Source organism: Bidens hawaiensis, unplaced genomic scaffold (assembly GCF_021521415.1).
Source record: "Bidens hawaiensis isolate Kalapana, Puna unplaced genomic scaffold, B.hawaiensis_p1.1 tig00035867_1, whole genome shotgun sequence".
Classification (NCBI taxonomy): domain Eukaryota; kingdom Viridiplantae; phylum Streptophyta; class Magnoliopsida; order Asterales; family Asteraceae; genus Bidens; species Bidens hawaiensis.
In genome coordinates, this window is record NW_027496233.1 from 51,385 (window position 1) to 66,300 (window position 14,916).

A 14,916-nucleotide genomic window follows, 5' to 3' on the forward strand; every position below is an offset into this window, starting at 1 on the left:
ATCCCATATGACATATATCACATTAACATATGTGTCGATTGACCAGAATTTTTGTCCCAAAGGTATGTATAGATTGGAGGAATGAGTTTGATTGGAAATTTTGATCACCAAAATGTTGTCATAAAAAAATCAAGATTTCAAACTATAAGAGATGAATTTGTGGTAGGGTCGAATCCGTTGGGTAACGGATCAAAAAGATAGTACATCTGAGGGGGAGAAATATGGAAGTGACATGACAAGTATAAGTATAATAATTAAAACCGTTTTTTGATGATTACACTTACATGGAAAACAAATAATGTGACGGTTATGAATATAATTGATTGACTCATTATTTAAAAATAACTGATCATGCATTATGAGTATAATAAGTGAAATTCGTTTGTTTAGCCCTGTTATGTTCGTTCATTTGTGTTTTTGTTCGTTTACGTTCATGAACCATTCGTTTATACTATAACGAACGAACATAAATTAACATGAACAAAAAAACCCTAGGTGTTTAATCGATCGTGCTCAATCGTTTGTTATGCGGAAGTTATAAAAACGATCATGAACATCCTCCGTTTGTGTATGTTCAATTTGTTTATACAATCCTACTTGCGGGTGTTTCATTATGAGCTATATGTTCATGATCTTACACATTCGAACCGTTACAAATATAAGAAAACCCAAACAAATTCGTTTTTAACTGCCACCTCGTATGGTGACCAAAGAATGTTACCTCATAGGCATTACTAATGTCCTTAAACTTTTGTTCAGCTCTTGGTTCTCGGCGAAAATATGATAAAACTACATGAGAATCTTATAAGTTAGTTTTAAGCTTACTATTAACACAAATTTATTAAATTAACAATTTACATGTGTTATGCGTGGACGATAACTCCTTGCACGCTAGCTGTAAGCTGAGCATAGAATAAGAATGGTTAAAAGTTAAAACTCTATAAAAATAGCCAGAATAAAAATTTGATAATACTAACAATAGACTAATATATTATAATAACCACTCTTGATTTCTAATTTGCTGGAGACCCAAGTACAGAATAAAAATCCAAGGTACATGGGTGAAAGAGATGCACATATAACAATCAATAATGATAATTTTTTCTTCAAAATTTGCAAGTGGATATTATCATTATTATGAGAATTGGAATGAATTAACTCATAACATAAAGCTAAGTTACTGATTCGATACGGTACGTGTAATTTCTATCAAAACAATCTCACTGCCTGTGGGCACATGATGGGAATTCGATGGCAACGGTTTGCTTCGTTACGGTAATAGCAATATCTCTAAATTTTCAACAAACTAAGTCAACTGAGGTAACCACACAACCATACATAGCAATGATAAATTATCTTACGTTTTGCTGTCGACATTTTTGCATTTTCTTTTACCTTTTCTTCCCTTATTATTTTTCTTTTTTATGTATTCCTTTCTTTTTTCTTTTTTGCTGTTTTTTAACGTTAAAGGGTAGGATGTTTTCGGAAACAAATGACATGGCACATAAATAAGAAGCAAGTGTTAATTACAAGTTTGCTACATAAATGACTAAATGTTCAAAGATGTTAACAGTATGACCTGCTGGCAAATTATTATTATTACATAATACAAATCCACAGCATGTTCGTGCATAAGTGAAAAATAAAACTGCAGGATATGAATGCCAGACGCTTTTGAGTGTGTTATACTCGAATACGGTTTACATAATTGTGGTTGATTTTCAAGAAATTTAAACAAAGTACTATTTCATACTAATTGTTGCATTTATCAAACAACCACTATTTTACTTGTCACAACTGATTTGGTAAGTCTGACTTTTACATGGTCAAATTGCAAAGAACAATTTAATTAAAGCCTTCTAACATAACTTAAATGCCCCTGGTTATCAACGAAGCAACCTAGAGCTAAAATGTGCAGCAATTTCTCAGTTTTTCACGTTCACCGGATTAGTTGAACATGTGTCTGAAATCAAACTCGACACCAGCTGCTACATTTTGAAGCTGCACCATGTTGACTTAACAGTTGACTATCTAAACATAATAGGTACTAAATTTGTAATACCCAATTATCCTGGGAGAACAGAGTACATATAGTATAAACAGACCGACTAACAACATAAGTGCACATATTTAAGGATTACATTTCCTAATACAACCAGGTCTATAGCTAAATAGACCCTAAACATTTTTTCCTTCCGTTTTCCACATTTTTTTCATACTAAATACAGTAGACATTTGATTAATCCAAAAGGTTAACTTACTTCCTACACGTTAAAATAAGTACAGTAGTCCAAACAAAGCCTTTGAAACCAGGTGGTTGATTGCTTCATGGTTTGGCTCGTTTACACCCCTAGTGTTAAGCGAGGTGGGACAAAGGTGATTTAAGTAAACTACCAAAAACGAGCTGTTTTTAATGGATGGATTGGGCCGAGTTGACCCGATAAGTTCCTTTTCATTTTGAATTTCATTACATCATAAATATTAAATAAACCTGTATAATCTATATCTATTACTACAAATAACAAGTTGTGTCATCAAAAGAATTATACCAATAACATTTATCGCGCGTATTAACAAGAAAGGTATCAAACTTAAGACCAAAATGAACAGTATTCTTCAAAAGCAGACACTCCATCCCAAAGGTTGCATCCATGGCTATTATAGGCTTTCTACAAGATCAATCGATCTGTATAAAAGTTTCAGAAACAGTTAAGATCCAAACAAAACAAAAAATATTGACCAAGGGTAGAAAAGTAAATGTATTAACAAAAGTTGTAAAGGTATGCAATGTTTCATGCTCAAATGGCATGTAACTGCACAAATAAAGAAAAGGTTACCATATCCCTTAAATTTTATTAATTTTATATTACAAATGTCATTATGTGGTTCGCAGTCGCAGCCAGAGTGGGCGCAACAGTCGGCCTATTTTCCCGGGCACATGCATCTCGCGTGATTAGTTCCAATCTCACTGCAGACACTTAGAGATGGCCCAACGTTAGAAGAGTTTTTAAATCATGGAGCGTTTTTAAATATTACAGCTGTGGTCTGTGGTGTTGTATCATTTATGTGAAGTATAATATGTAATCCCAATCCAAATAACATTAACAAAATTACTAAAAAAAAGAATCATTCGCAGAATAAAAAGCAATGGCCGCATGGGCATATTACATCTACATTAGGCTGTTGCCTTTTATTGCTTTCTAGTGCACACAAATCATTTCATCAACCCCTCGAATCAATAGCCTAACAACTAAAAAAAGGCTACATGACAATGTAATATGAATGAAGAATAAAAACGAAGACACTCGATATCATTCCTTCATTGTAATTGAACATTTAGCCATAATAACAGTAACAGATCCTTGTATAGAAGTCATTTATAATGGAGATGTATTCATACAAAGCCCGGCAGAAATTATAAAACACTTACAGATATTAACAATTGTGGGGGCTGAATAATTGCGATCAGCCATCGGCCATACTTATACCACTGAAGATAACCGCCAGCCATTGATTGACGTTTGATTGCACAGTAATAATTGCAGGGGTTTCGGTGCTTGATTACAATTCTTTAATGCAGGTTTGATTGGAGAGTGGTTTCGATATTGATGTTGATCAATCACCCCACGATTTCAATAATAAACGTCCACTGTTTAATGGCCTCTATTATATAACAGAAGGATTGAAGGGCACGACTTGTAACTGAAGGATTGGATGAAATATGAGGGGTTCAGTGAATTCCAGTTACGATGATGGAGAGTGGGATTAGTAAACCCCTTGTATCCCAATGGGTTTAATAGTAATTTCAAAATGGCGGATGCTTAATAATCTTGTACTCAACGCTTCTAAAACGAAACAGTGTAATGACAAATTACGTTTTCTGCCCAATTGTTAAATGACGTTTTTGTCATTGTCTTCTAATTGTGAAATGACTATTTCGTTAATCACTTATGCTTAATAATATAATATAGAAAAATAGGTTATACCGGTCATATCTATGTTCCAAAAATTTAATTACATTTGACAAATAATTTGAACCTACACTCAACTATTCCAAATGGTTAATGGCCGAAAGACAAAGATATATGCAACAATCAGTCGGTGTCCAAATGGTTGTGTGTTATGTGCCTTATGTCCAAGGCTTGATGCAAAACTACTATCGAGCCGAGGGTCTCACCGAAAACAGCCTCTCTATTCCTACGGGGTAGAGATAAGGTTGTATGCATCTTACCCTCCTCAGACCCTACTATAGATTTGCTATTGATGAAATTTACTGAGTACGATGATGATGGTGATGGTGATGGTGATGATACTCAACTATTCCGGTATTTCTTCCTAGTCTAATACAAGGCAAACTTTACAGGCTAGTTTTTGTTTGTCTAAACATCCCAGCTTTTATAAACCACAAATATAAGGAATCACAACTTTTAACTTGCAACTTCAACTTTATAATAAATATAAAACCCATCATATATAATTAACAAACTGTGAATACATAAATTCCCCACCACTCGTATGGAACAAGTACCAAACCTTAAGATCGAAATCCATAACCACATGTCGATCTCTCTCTCGACATAGACGATGCACTGCCTCCCCAACTTATTCTCTAAATCAAGACAAGCTTGCATTGCACAATCTCAATGGCATACCAAGTATGGCATCTGAAGAGTAACAAAAAGTAAACGATATTATAATTAATTTGTCTATAATTAAGTTGATTTGGGTTATATTTCATACCTAACGATCAAAGGGGTTAATATTCAACTAAAAAAACGGGTTGAATGAAGGTTGAAAGTCATAAAAATGCATAAAACTACACGAGGCACCCGGCCCTAAGCTATTTAACACATAAATGTTTGGGCATGACGTTGACCGTCATTCCAAATGGGAAATTTGTTGACATTCATAATCAAGAAGTTTCCAATAAGTATACAAACCTTGGGTCGCTTTACCGCATCAAGGATTATGTAATACCCTATCGAGAGCATTGTGCACGGCTTCTAGTGATACCCCTTCAACTATTAAAACCTTGTCCCTTGATTTTGAGCCAGCTCCTAATGAAACCTGCCTCTTTTTCACCCCTATAACCTATATCCGATAACAAAACTAAATAATGAATATAAAGAAACACATAAGAAAAAGAAAATACAAAGAAAACATAAATATTGTGCATCATATATCCAAAAGCAGCTTTCAAGATGTAGCTAAGAAATTACAAACTTATACGGTTCCAAGAAAAACGTCTTTTGATAATACTATGGAATCGTTAATGTATAAAGTTAATTATTTACAACATAAAAAGACCATCCAATCTTAGGCTTACCGAGCTCATGTAATCAAGAAGTGCAGCATTAGCTTCTCCATCTTTAGCTGGTGCATCTATTTGTACTCCTACAGCCTCATCATCCAAATCTAATTTTACAACAGTTAGTTAGAAATATAGCAAGGAAATATAGTTTGTTAGAAATAAAATAAAAGACCTGTGATGGTGGCAACTTTAGAACCAGGCTTTGCGTGTATGGTGACAGCAACGGACGATGGAGGAATGAAACGCATGCATGCGGGAAATTTGGTACTAGAAGGTGCTGTTGGTGGTGCCTCTGCTGACTTGGCTTTAGCTTTGCCTTTTTTTGCAGGGGCCATTTTGATGATGTATGTTAGTTAACAAATTGTTCACCTGTTGTCAATTTGTGAAATTGTTTATTTCTCATCATAAAGTCTTAAATATAGATAATAGCTGAATAAAGGAGTCCACTTTTGTAACACCCCAACCCGGAACGGGCTGACGTGTCACTATTACAGATATCAAATCAAAATTCGAAGAAGCCTAAGTCAAATTATATTTACTCAAATAACTGAAAATGAATAGTCCTTTAAAAGCTTAAGCTTCAATATTCTCTCTCGTCACAAACTTCCCCGAGTCCCCTATTACCTGTAAACAAATAAGAAAAACACAACAAGGAAAATACGGCTGAGCCAAAAATTGCCCAGTAACGGAAAGAACAATAGTACATGTAAAGACGAACTTACGAAAAAGCAACAAAAATAGAACTGACACTAGACCATAACTGAACTAATACAGATACTAAATATAATACTAATACAGATACTGATATAACCCAATATACTAAATAACAGATTCAGATATAAAACAATAATAATAAACATATGCAGAAACATATATCAAGCTACACGACAATAATATATCCATAAAATACGTCGTGTACACATAAATCACCCAGAGCCAGAAACAGAAACAGAAACAGAGGGGTACACTGTTAGCTAATTTATGCACCAATGAGATGATACGTGTGGCGTACACGCATTGTTCCATCCCCCAGAAATCAGAAGTCAGAAATCAGAACAAAACTAGGATCGATCCATATGCCCCTAAGTGGCCCTAATACTTCACAAGTACTAGTTAGAGACGCCGTAAACTTTAATTACGCACTGTCACGACAAGTGCCATGCCATTGACGCCCCAATGACAAGTCAGAAATTGCTCGGGTAACAGAGTACTAAAACATATAACTAAAATATATTATATAAAATAACTGAACTCAAAATATAACTGACGCGTAACAAAAATCCGTACTACAAAGTAACGGAATAGAGTCAATACCATAAGTAAACAAAAACAGAAACCGTAACGGAATATAATTATACTATGAGTGACAGAAACCAGAAACCGTAAAACAAAGTAACAGACTATAATTAATACTAAGAGTAACAAAAACAGAAACCGTACTATGAAGTAACAAGAAACAGAATCCGTACAACAAAGTAGCGGACTATAATTAATACTAAGAGTAACAAAAACAGAAACCGTACTATGAAGTAACAAGAAACAGAATCCGTACCTTATCCAACGAAGCAAAGCAAAGCCAAGTAAAAATCTAAGTTGTCCACACGTCCTACGATAACCTACGGTTTGGCTACATTTTAATATAGATGTACGAACTTAATCACGATGGATGATTCGTTGATTTTCCCCAGAATGACACTTTAGGAATTCATTTAAAATAAACGTGTTTAGTCATATGCTAGTTTCGGTGATTATGTAAGATCGTTAAAGCTTTAAAAACAAGTATTACTTTGCAAATTCTAAATTTTTAAACATTTACATAATTATAAGAGCAAAACGTGAATAAACTGACTAAAGTTGAATTATTATTTATTTGTTTAATTAAGATAATCGTCAAAACTTTTACATTTTATTATTTTATTAAAATATCTATGTTCCCAACTTTGATCTAAAAATATACGTAGTAGATGAAAGCAATTCCTTTTAAACCTTCAATTAACTTTAGCCAACTATATCCACAAACACAACATGGACACTATAATAAATAATATGGTTGACACTATTTTTTTTTTACAACCAATTAGAAGAAATTAAACAGACCATACAGACTCTTGTATCATGCAGAGTTATAATAAGAATTTCAAGTGCAGTTTCATTTTAAACAACGTTTTTCATTGCCGGAACAAATTAACGAATCATAGGCGTATTCGAACAACTTAATTAGGCATGTGGACCAGAAGAGAAGGAGCGGACAGTTACCTGAGTTGTCGAACAAGTCGGTGATGTACGTAAACGTGACAGCGACTAAATCGGTTTCTCTTAACAGAACAAATCGAAGGCGGAACTTGAACAGTGGTGGTACGTGACGCGGAGGGAAAACGGTGACCGGTGCAATTAGAAAGAACTCAACGATTAGCAACCGGTTGTAACGTTGGCGAGCGGCAATGGCGGACTCTGACATAGATGGCAGCGGCAGGAAGAAACAGTGTATGACTATCAGAAACGTCCGCGAGTGATCGTTTTTACCGGAATGATGGTTGTGGCTGGTGGTGACGAATACCTACGGTGGTTGCAGGTCGCGGCGAAACCGAAATATGATAGCATGTAGGTTTTCGTGAGATGATATGTGTATATATATATATATATTTTTGGCTTAAGATATAGATATATATACATATACATATAGCCGGATAACATAGGAGCGGTTAACATATTCATAATCCGATTCTTTTGATAGTTAGTTTGCAGAAGATGAGCTTGGAAAAATTTGAATTTGTCAACATCTTTTAAATTCCAATAGATGATGTTTTGTATTATTTAAATTTCAATTTTTTATTAACTTTCAAATATTAGATATTAGCCTCACGAAACACAAACCCACAATAATCATCATGTTTATATTATCATTATAACCAGTTAGTAAAAGTGATCTTTGATTATCTGCCATTTATGTTTTATCGGTTTTATGGAATAACACTTCTAATAAGTGACTCGGACATTCACTATTTTATTATTTCCAAATTTATTATTATTATTATTAATATTGCTATTTTTTTTTTCCGGATATTACAACTTTATTATTTCTTGTTTTCCTATATTGTTGTTTAGGAATTATAATATTTAGAAAGGTACTGGCATTTGTTAGGCACACAGTACACACTTTGAATGATAGCAAAAGCATACTAAACATGGATGCAAATGTAGAAAGAAAACCATTAACGGAAAGAAAACCAAGCGTTCAGTCTAATCAGCTCTCAGGCAACTTCGATTGAAGATGAATTCGTGGGTCGCTAATGGAAAGCCAATGGTGAAAGTCGCGAAGCAATTTGATGGGCATTCAATATGCAGGTGGAAATTGGAATCGGTGTGTAAAGTGTCCAAAGAAACCTGACAAAAACAAAAGAATTACAAATATACCCTCTGTACTGTAGCAGGACCTTATCCTTTAATATATAGTATAATAATTTAAATTTTGTTTCCACACACCGTCGGTACCTTGTCTGTTTATCAATATAAAACCTCTCCGGCAACAATAATAATATCACCCCCACCGGAGAAACAATGTCATCATCTCCGGCGGTTCAACGCACCTCCGTCCAACGCCTCCCCACCTTCAAACCCACCACCACAACCAGCAGCAGCCTCCTATACTCCTTCTCCTCCGACCCCATCTTCTCCAAATTCCTCTCCCCGGACTTCAACTCCACCCAGTTCTCCTCCGGCACCGCCGCCTCCCGCGCTGAGAAGATTCAGGACGGCATCCGCCTCCTCCATAAGCAACTCCGCTCCGAGGTCCTCTCCCACCACGACGACCTCCTCTCCCAGCTCTCCTCCGTCAGAAACGCAGACGCCTCTCTCTCCGCCATCCGCTCCGCCGTCTCCACCCTCCAGTCCTCCGTCCACAGGATCAGATCCCAGATCACAGACCCCAACCGCCAGATCCGATCCAAGACCATCCAGCTCTCTAACCTACACCTCACCCTTCATTTAATCCAGTCCGCGTGCTTCGCCTGTCCAACAAGCTTCGCGACGTCATGGCCGAGCCCGAGCCTCAGAAGCTCGATCTATCCAAAGCCGCTCAGCTACACAGCGAGATTCTGCGCCTATGCACCGAAAATGATCTGTCCGGAGTCGTGTCGGTTGACGAGGAGTTAAAGCTCGTGTTTGAAGCGGGGCAGAGGCTGCGGACCCAAGGAATGAAGGCCTTGGAGCGCGGCCTCCAAGGCTTTAATCAGGCGGAGGTCGGTGCGGGGCTACAGGTGTTTTATAATTTAGGGAAGCTGCGGCCGACGGTTGATGGGCTGATTAGTAAGTATAAGAATATAGGTGTCAAGAGTGTGAGCGTGGCGTTGGATATGAAGGCGATTTCGGCGTCCGGTGGCGGGGGGTTTGGGGGTCCCGAGGGGATACAGAGGAGCGGGACGCCACAGATTGGGAGTGGAGGGAAGGCGAAGGAGGCGTTGTGGCAGAGGATGGGGAGTTGTATGGATCAGCTGCATTCGGTTGTGGTGGCGGTTTGGCATTTGCAGCGGGTGCTGTCGAAGAAATGGGATCCATTTACGCATGTGTTACTGCTTGATGAGGTCATGCAGGTGAGTTGTTTCTTTCATTCTTGCTGGCACTGTTTTTTTGATGAGTAGATCTTATTATATACTTCTAAGCATTAGGTTAGTTTGAAGATTGTGTGTCACTGTGTTCTTTAGCAAACATGTTCTTGATGTACATGGCAAATATAAAGGTGTTTGGATTGTTAATAGAAGTGATTATGTGACATTGAGTAATTACAATTAAGTAACTTATAGTAACGAAAAGGCCTGCAGGCAATGGTGTTTGGATGTATTCTTTACCTTAGATGATGTTGAGTGTATGGTGCAAATAACGGTATGCATTTTATAATCTTTTATGTTACATACAGTCTCTGATGATCATAATAGAACTAGGTTACGGAAACACGAATCACTTTCAAAGGCAAATTTAAACACCCAAAACTAATGTTTCATACCATCAAGGAATGTGAATTTTAGTTAGGTTTGATATCAATTGCTTTTGATGAAAGTTTGTTATTAGAAATTGCTTTTGATGAAGCCAGTTTCGTCAATCGTGTCTTTATTGTGGATCATGTTTTACCATTAATCTGAAATGCAATATGTCCTATGTGAATCTGATTAAAAATAATGTTTTAAGGAGTACATAGTTTTAAACCTAACAAAAGTAATAAAAGATGCTTCATTTCTAGCACATGTGAAGAAATGCTATTATTTCAAGGAATTGGCTTTTGTAAGCTTCTTTTCATTTTTCTATGACCAACTATACACGACTCTTTTAAGTTCTTGTTTAAATCATATACACAAGGGTATAACTGTATACAATTGTTATTATTTCTATCTAGGATGGTGACCCTATCTTAACCGCTCGTGTTTGGGAAGCAATTGTCAAATCACTTACAAACCAAATGAAATCTACTTTCACAGCATCAAGCTTTGTTAAAGAGATATTTACCATTGGTTATCCAAAACTCTTGTCTATGATTGAAAATCTTGTTGAAAGAATTTCACGCGACACGGACGTTAATGGGGTTTTACCTGCTATAACAGTAGAAGGGAGAGATCAAATGGTTGGTGCAATTGAAGCAGTTCAGTTGGATGCACGGTTGACTCTTCTTGTCCTGCGTGAGATCAGCAAAGTCCTGCTTTTGCTTGCTCAACTAGCTGAGTACCAGGTACAAATATGTTTTTCAGTATAATATTTCAGAATATAAACACTTCGAATTGTCATTTTTAGTTACTCGTTTATAAACTTTTTTTTTGTTGTAAAATGTAGAATAAGTTAATCTTTTCTAGCCATTGTTTGTATGATTTAAATAACATTCTCACACGCACTAAAAAGTAAGCCTGTAAATGAACCAAATGTTCATTAAACTGTTCGGCAGGAAGTTTGGTTATGTTAAATGAACAAACACGAAAAATATTTTTCACTCATTCAGTTAAACGAACGAACATGAATGCATGTATTGTTCGTTCATTTATGTTCTTGAACGTTCATTTATTTAAATTTGTTTGTGTTTGTTAGTTTACATTTGTTTAAGTTCGTTCATTTATGTTCCTTGATTTTTAGGCCCATTATGATTAGTCTAGTTTCAGTAACTTGTTAGGCCCAGCACATTGTTGTACACATCTACTTACTTTTAATTACCTTAGTTACGTTCTTTCATCTATGTTCAGTTATGTTACTTCGTTCACGTTCGTTTATACAAGTAACGAACGAACATAAACGAACGCAAACACATTGAACGGACATGAACTAGAAAACGCTGTTAGTTTAATTGTTCGTGCTCGATTATTTGTAAGTTAAACAAGCAAATGTGCTTCGTTTGTGTTTGTTCGGTTCATTTACAAAAGTCTTCTAAGAGGAGTCCGTATTTGACATTTTAGTGTTAAATATGTGTCTTTTAACATCATAATTGATAACTAACAAGACCTGCTTTTTATTTGCTATTTTTTATATGAAAATGACATTTAATTACAAATGAAGTATTAGGGTAGCAAAATATATATTTAGAGAAAAAAAATGAAAACATGCTCATTAGTTGGGAGTTAAATGCCAAGAATATAAATATTAGTAGTGGCAAAGTAGGCAGGCTGGGTAAAGGTTTGGGCCAACCTGCAAACACTTTTTTGTTTCTTTTGCCAGAAGTTTGTAAGGATCAACTAATCATAATCAAACTTTTGATTTGCAGATCTCAACAGGCCCAGAAGCTCGTCAAATATCCGGCCCAGCTACGCCAGCCCAACTCAAAAACTTCACACTCTGCCAACACTTACAAGACATCCACGGTTCCATATCCACCATGACAAAAGGCCTCCCGCCAATCGCTTCCGACATATTATCCCCGTTACTCAACACCATATATGAAGTCGCCTGTGAATCCGTCACACCCTTATTCCAATCCATGCTCGAACGCCTCGAGTCATGCATCCTTCAAATCCACACCCAAAACTTTGCCTCAGCCGACAACAACTTGTCACCTTACATGGAAGAATTACAAAAACACATTTCCCATTTCCGCACCGAGTTCTTATCAAAACTATTACCGTCATCTGCCAAAGTCATCTCAGTCGGGACCGAAACCATTTGCACCAGACTCGTCCGGACCATGGCTTCACGGGTCTTAATATTCTTCATCCGACACGCCTCTCTAGTCAGACCGTTATCCGAGTCGGGCAAGCTGAGAATGGTTCAGGACATGGCTGAGCTGGAACTAGCCGTGGGTCAGAACTTGTTCCCGGTCGAGCAACTCGGTGCACCGTATCGGGCGCTGCGGGCGTTTAGGCCGGTTATATTTCTTGAAACGGCACAGCTTGGTGGGTCACCATTGCTTCAAGATTTGCCATTGAGTGTTGTACTTCATCATCTTTATTCTCGGGCGCCGGATGAGTTGCAGTCGCCAATGCAGAGGAATAAGTTTAGTCCGTTGCAGTATTCGTTGTGGCTGGATTCGCAAGGGGAGGATCAGATATGGAAGGGTATTAAAGTGACTCTTGATGACCATGCTGTGAATGTAAGGGCAAGGGGTGATAAGGAGTTTAGTCCTGTTTATTCTCTTATGTCGAGTCTTGGGTCCTCTATAACGGAGAATACTGTTGTTTCTAGGAAATCTTAAGATGATATGTCATTGGATTTATACTGTTTTTTTTTTTTTTTTTTGAAAAATTGAGTGGACAAATTAAGGTGGTGTCATTCAAGTACGAGGTTTTAATGTGATTTTTTTTCCTATAGAAAGGGTGTTCTCTAATATTCACATTACTACTGCCTTCCTTGGATATGTGAAACCTGGTCCTGATAGAAGAAAACAACTCTAGCTTTTAAACCTAGTCCTAATCAAGTCATCAAAAATCACATTCGACTAAAGGACCCGCCAACCAATAGTGAGGGTTCATGGGTTTTCATGTTTATGGGACTCCAAAGGAACAACACGAAATGAACCTGGCACACTAACTTAAGAACGAACCAACATGGTTTGTTACTTATGAACCAACACTATCAATTTTTTATTAATAATTTTAAGAGTTTACAAGTACATGCCATTTTATCAAATTTGAGTAATTTAAGATTTGACAAGTCATTATATAAATAAAAATTCACAAGTATGTGCATTTTAATAGGTATGATTGATTGAATTACGTCTATTTTAGACAGGTTTAAGGACTTTAACATACATTTTTATGTTTTGACAAAAAATAGCGACTTTTTCTACAAGTTGAGGGATTTCAGTGCATCAAATTAAGTTGGGGCACTTTCTATTGAAAAATAACAAAGTAGAATGTTTTTTTTTAATTAACCCTTTTAAAAAATAATGCTATATATGTTCACCCAAGTGTGGAAATGTGAATATGTGCTAGGGAGTTGGTTAACTGATTCTGTGCATAATTGCAGATGTTAGTTACATTTGGCATGTCGGGACTCGGTCCATGAACACTTATGGATGGCTAGAAACTCCATGACTGAAAAGCTTGCTGAAGATTGATGCAACCATAAAGAATCTTTCTGACACTGCGTATGATTTTTTTTTTAAAGAAACATCATCATGTGATATTATAATAAAAGAATTCAACTACAATAGAGGGGCAAGTGAGCGGGCAACAAGTTGCGTCACCCCCCCTTTTGAATGGCAAAAACGATCCTACTGAAAACAAAGTTATCGTTTTTCGGCGTCATTGAGTTACTGTGCACGACACGCTGAACTCTTTTCAGAAACAACCACGAAGCAATGGGCAAGATTATGGAGGTTCTTATTTAGAAAGAGCCAACAAGTGGCGATGAGTTTCAGACGATCCTGTCGAAATGTGTTAAAATTCCTGTTGAAAATCGGGTTGTTTCGTGGGTCCAAGCCCTATAAGTGTATGATACCATTGTTGGTATTTTGTGATAAATTGTAAGTATTTTATCTTGAAGTGGTTTATTCATATAAATGACAAATTTTGCTTCTTGTTCATGAGGCTAGATGTTTTATGCTATCTTGATGCAGGTTGGATAACAAGTTAAAATCTCGACCTTATTGAAAAATTAATCTTTTTTAAGAGTATAGTTAAGAGACCGAGAGACTGCCTGGCTTGTTGACGGGGAACTAACTTTGTGTTCTAACCGAATCCTTTGAGTCATGTTATTTTGGACATTAAGAGTTTCCTTATGGAGGTTCTTATTTAGAAAGAGCCAACAAGTGGCGATGAGTTTCAGACGATCCTGTCGAAATGTGTTAAAATTCCTGTTGAAAATCGGGTTGTTTCGTGGGACCAAGCCCTATAAGTGTATGATACCATTGTTGGTATTTTGTGATAAATTGTAAGTATTTTATCTTGAAGTGGTTTATTCATATAAATGACAAATTTTGCTTCTTGTTCATGAGGCTAGATGTTTTATGCTATCTTGATGCAGGTTGGATAACAAGTTAAAATCTCGACCTTATTGAAAAATTAATCTTTTTTAAGAGTATAGTTAAGAGACCGAGAGACTGCCTGGCTTGTTGACGGGGAACTAACTTTGTGTTCTAACCGAATCCTTTGAGTCATGTTATTTTGGACATTAAGAGTTTCTTTATGGAGGTTCTTATT

At 36.5% G+C, this 14,916-nt stretch overlaps 1 protein-coding gene and 1 pseudogene across 2 annotated transcripts; one reads left to right on the forward strand and one right to left on the reverse strand.

Annotated features, from left to right (window-relative positions):
• Positions 1-4,317: 4,317 nt before the first annotated feature.
• LOC143587770 (uncharacterized) lies at positions 4,318-5,754 on the reverse strand. 2 transcript variants are annotated; one of them, XM_077068957.1, is made up of 4 exons: positions 5,484-5,754; positions 5,327-5,415; positions 4,941-5,091; positions 4,318-4,664 (listed from the first exon to the last, which is right to left on the reverse strand). In XM_077068957.1, exons 1-3 carry the CDS (start codon positions 5,644-5,646, stop codon positions 4,960-4,962), a joined length of 384 nt encoding a protein of 127 aa, XP_076925072.1. In that variant the 5' UTR covers positions 5,647-5,754; the 3' UTR covers positions 4,318-4,664; positions 4,941-4,959. The 2 variants fall into 2 exon arrangements, with proteins under 2 accessions (XP_076925072.1, XP_076925071.1); XM_077068956.1 differs by having other exon boundaries at positions 4,318-5,091.
• Positions 5,755-8,869: 3,115 nt separating this feature from the next.
• Positions 8,870-12,968, forward strand: LOC143587766 (conserved oligomeric Golgi complex subunit 5 pseudogene; annotated as a pseudogene).
• The last annotated feature ends 1,948 nt before the right edge of the window (positions 12,969-14,916 follow it).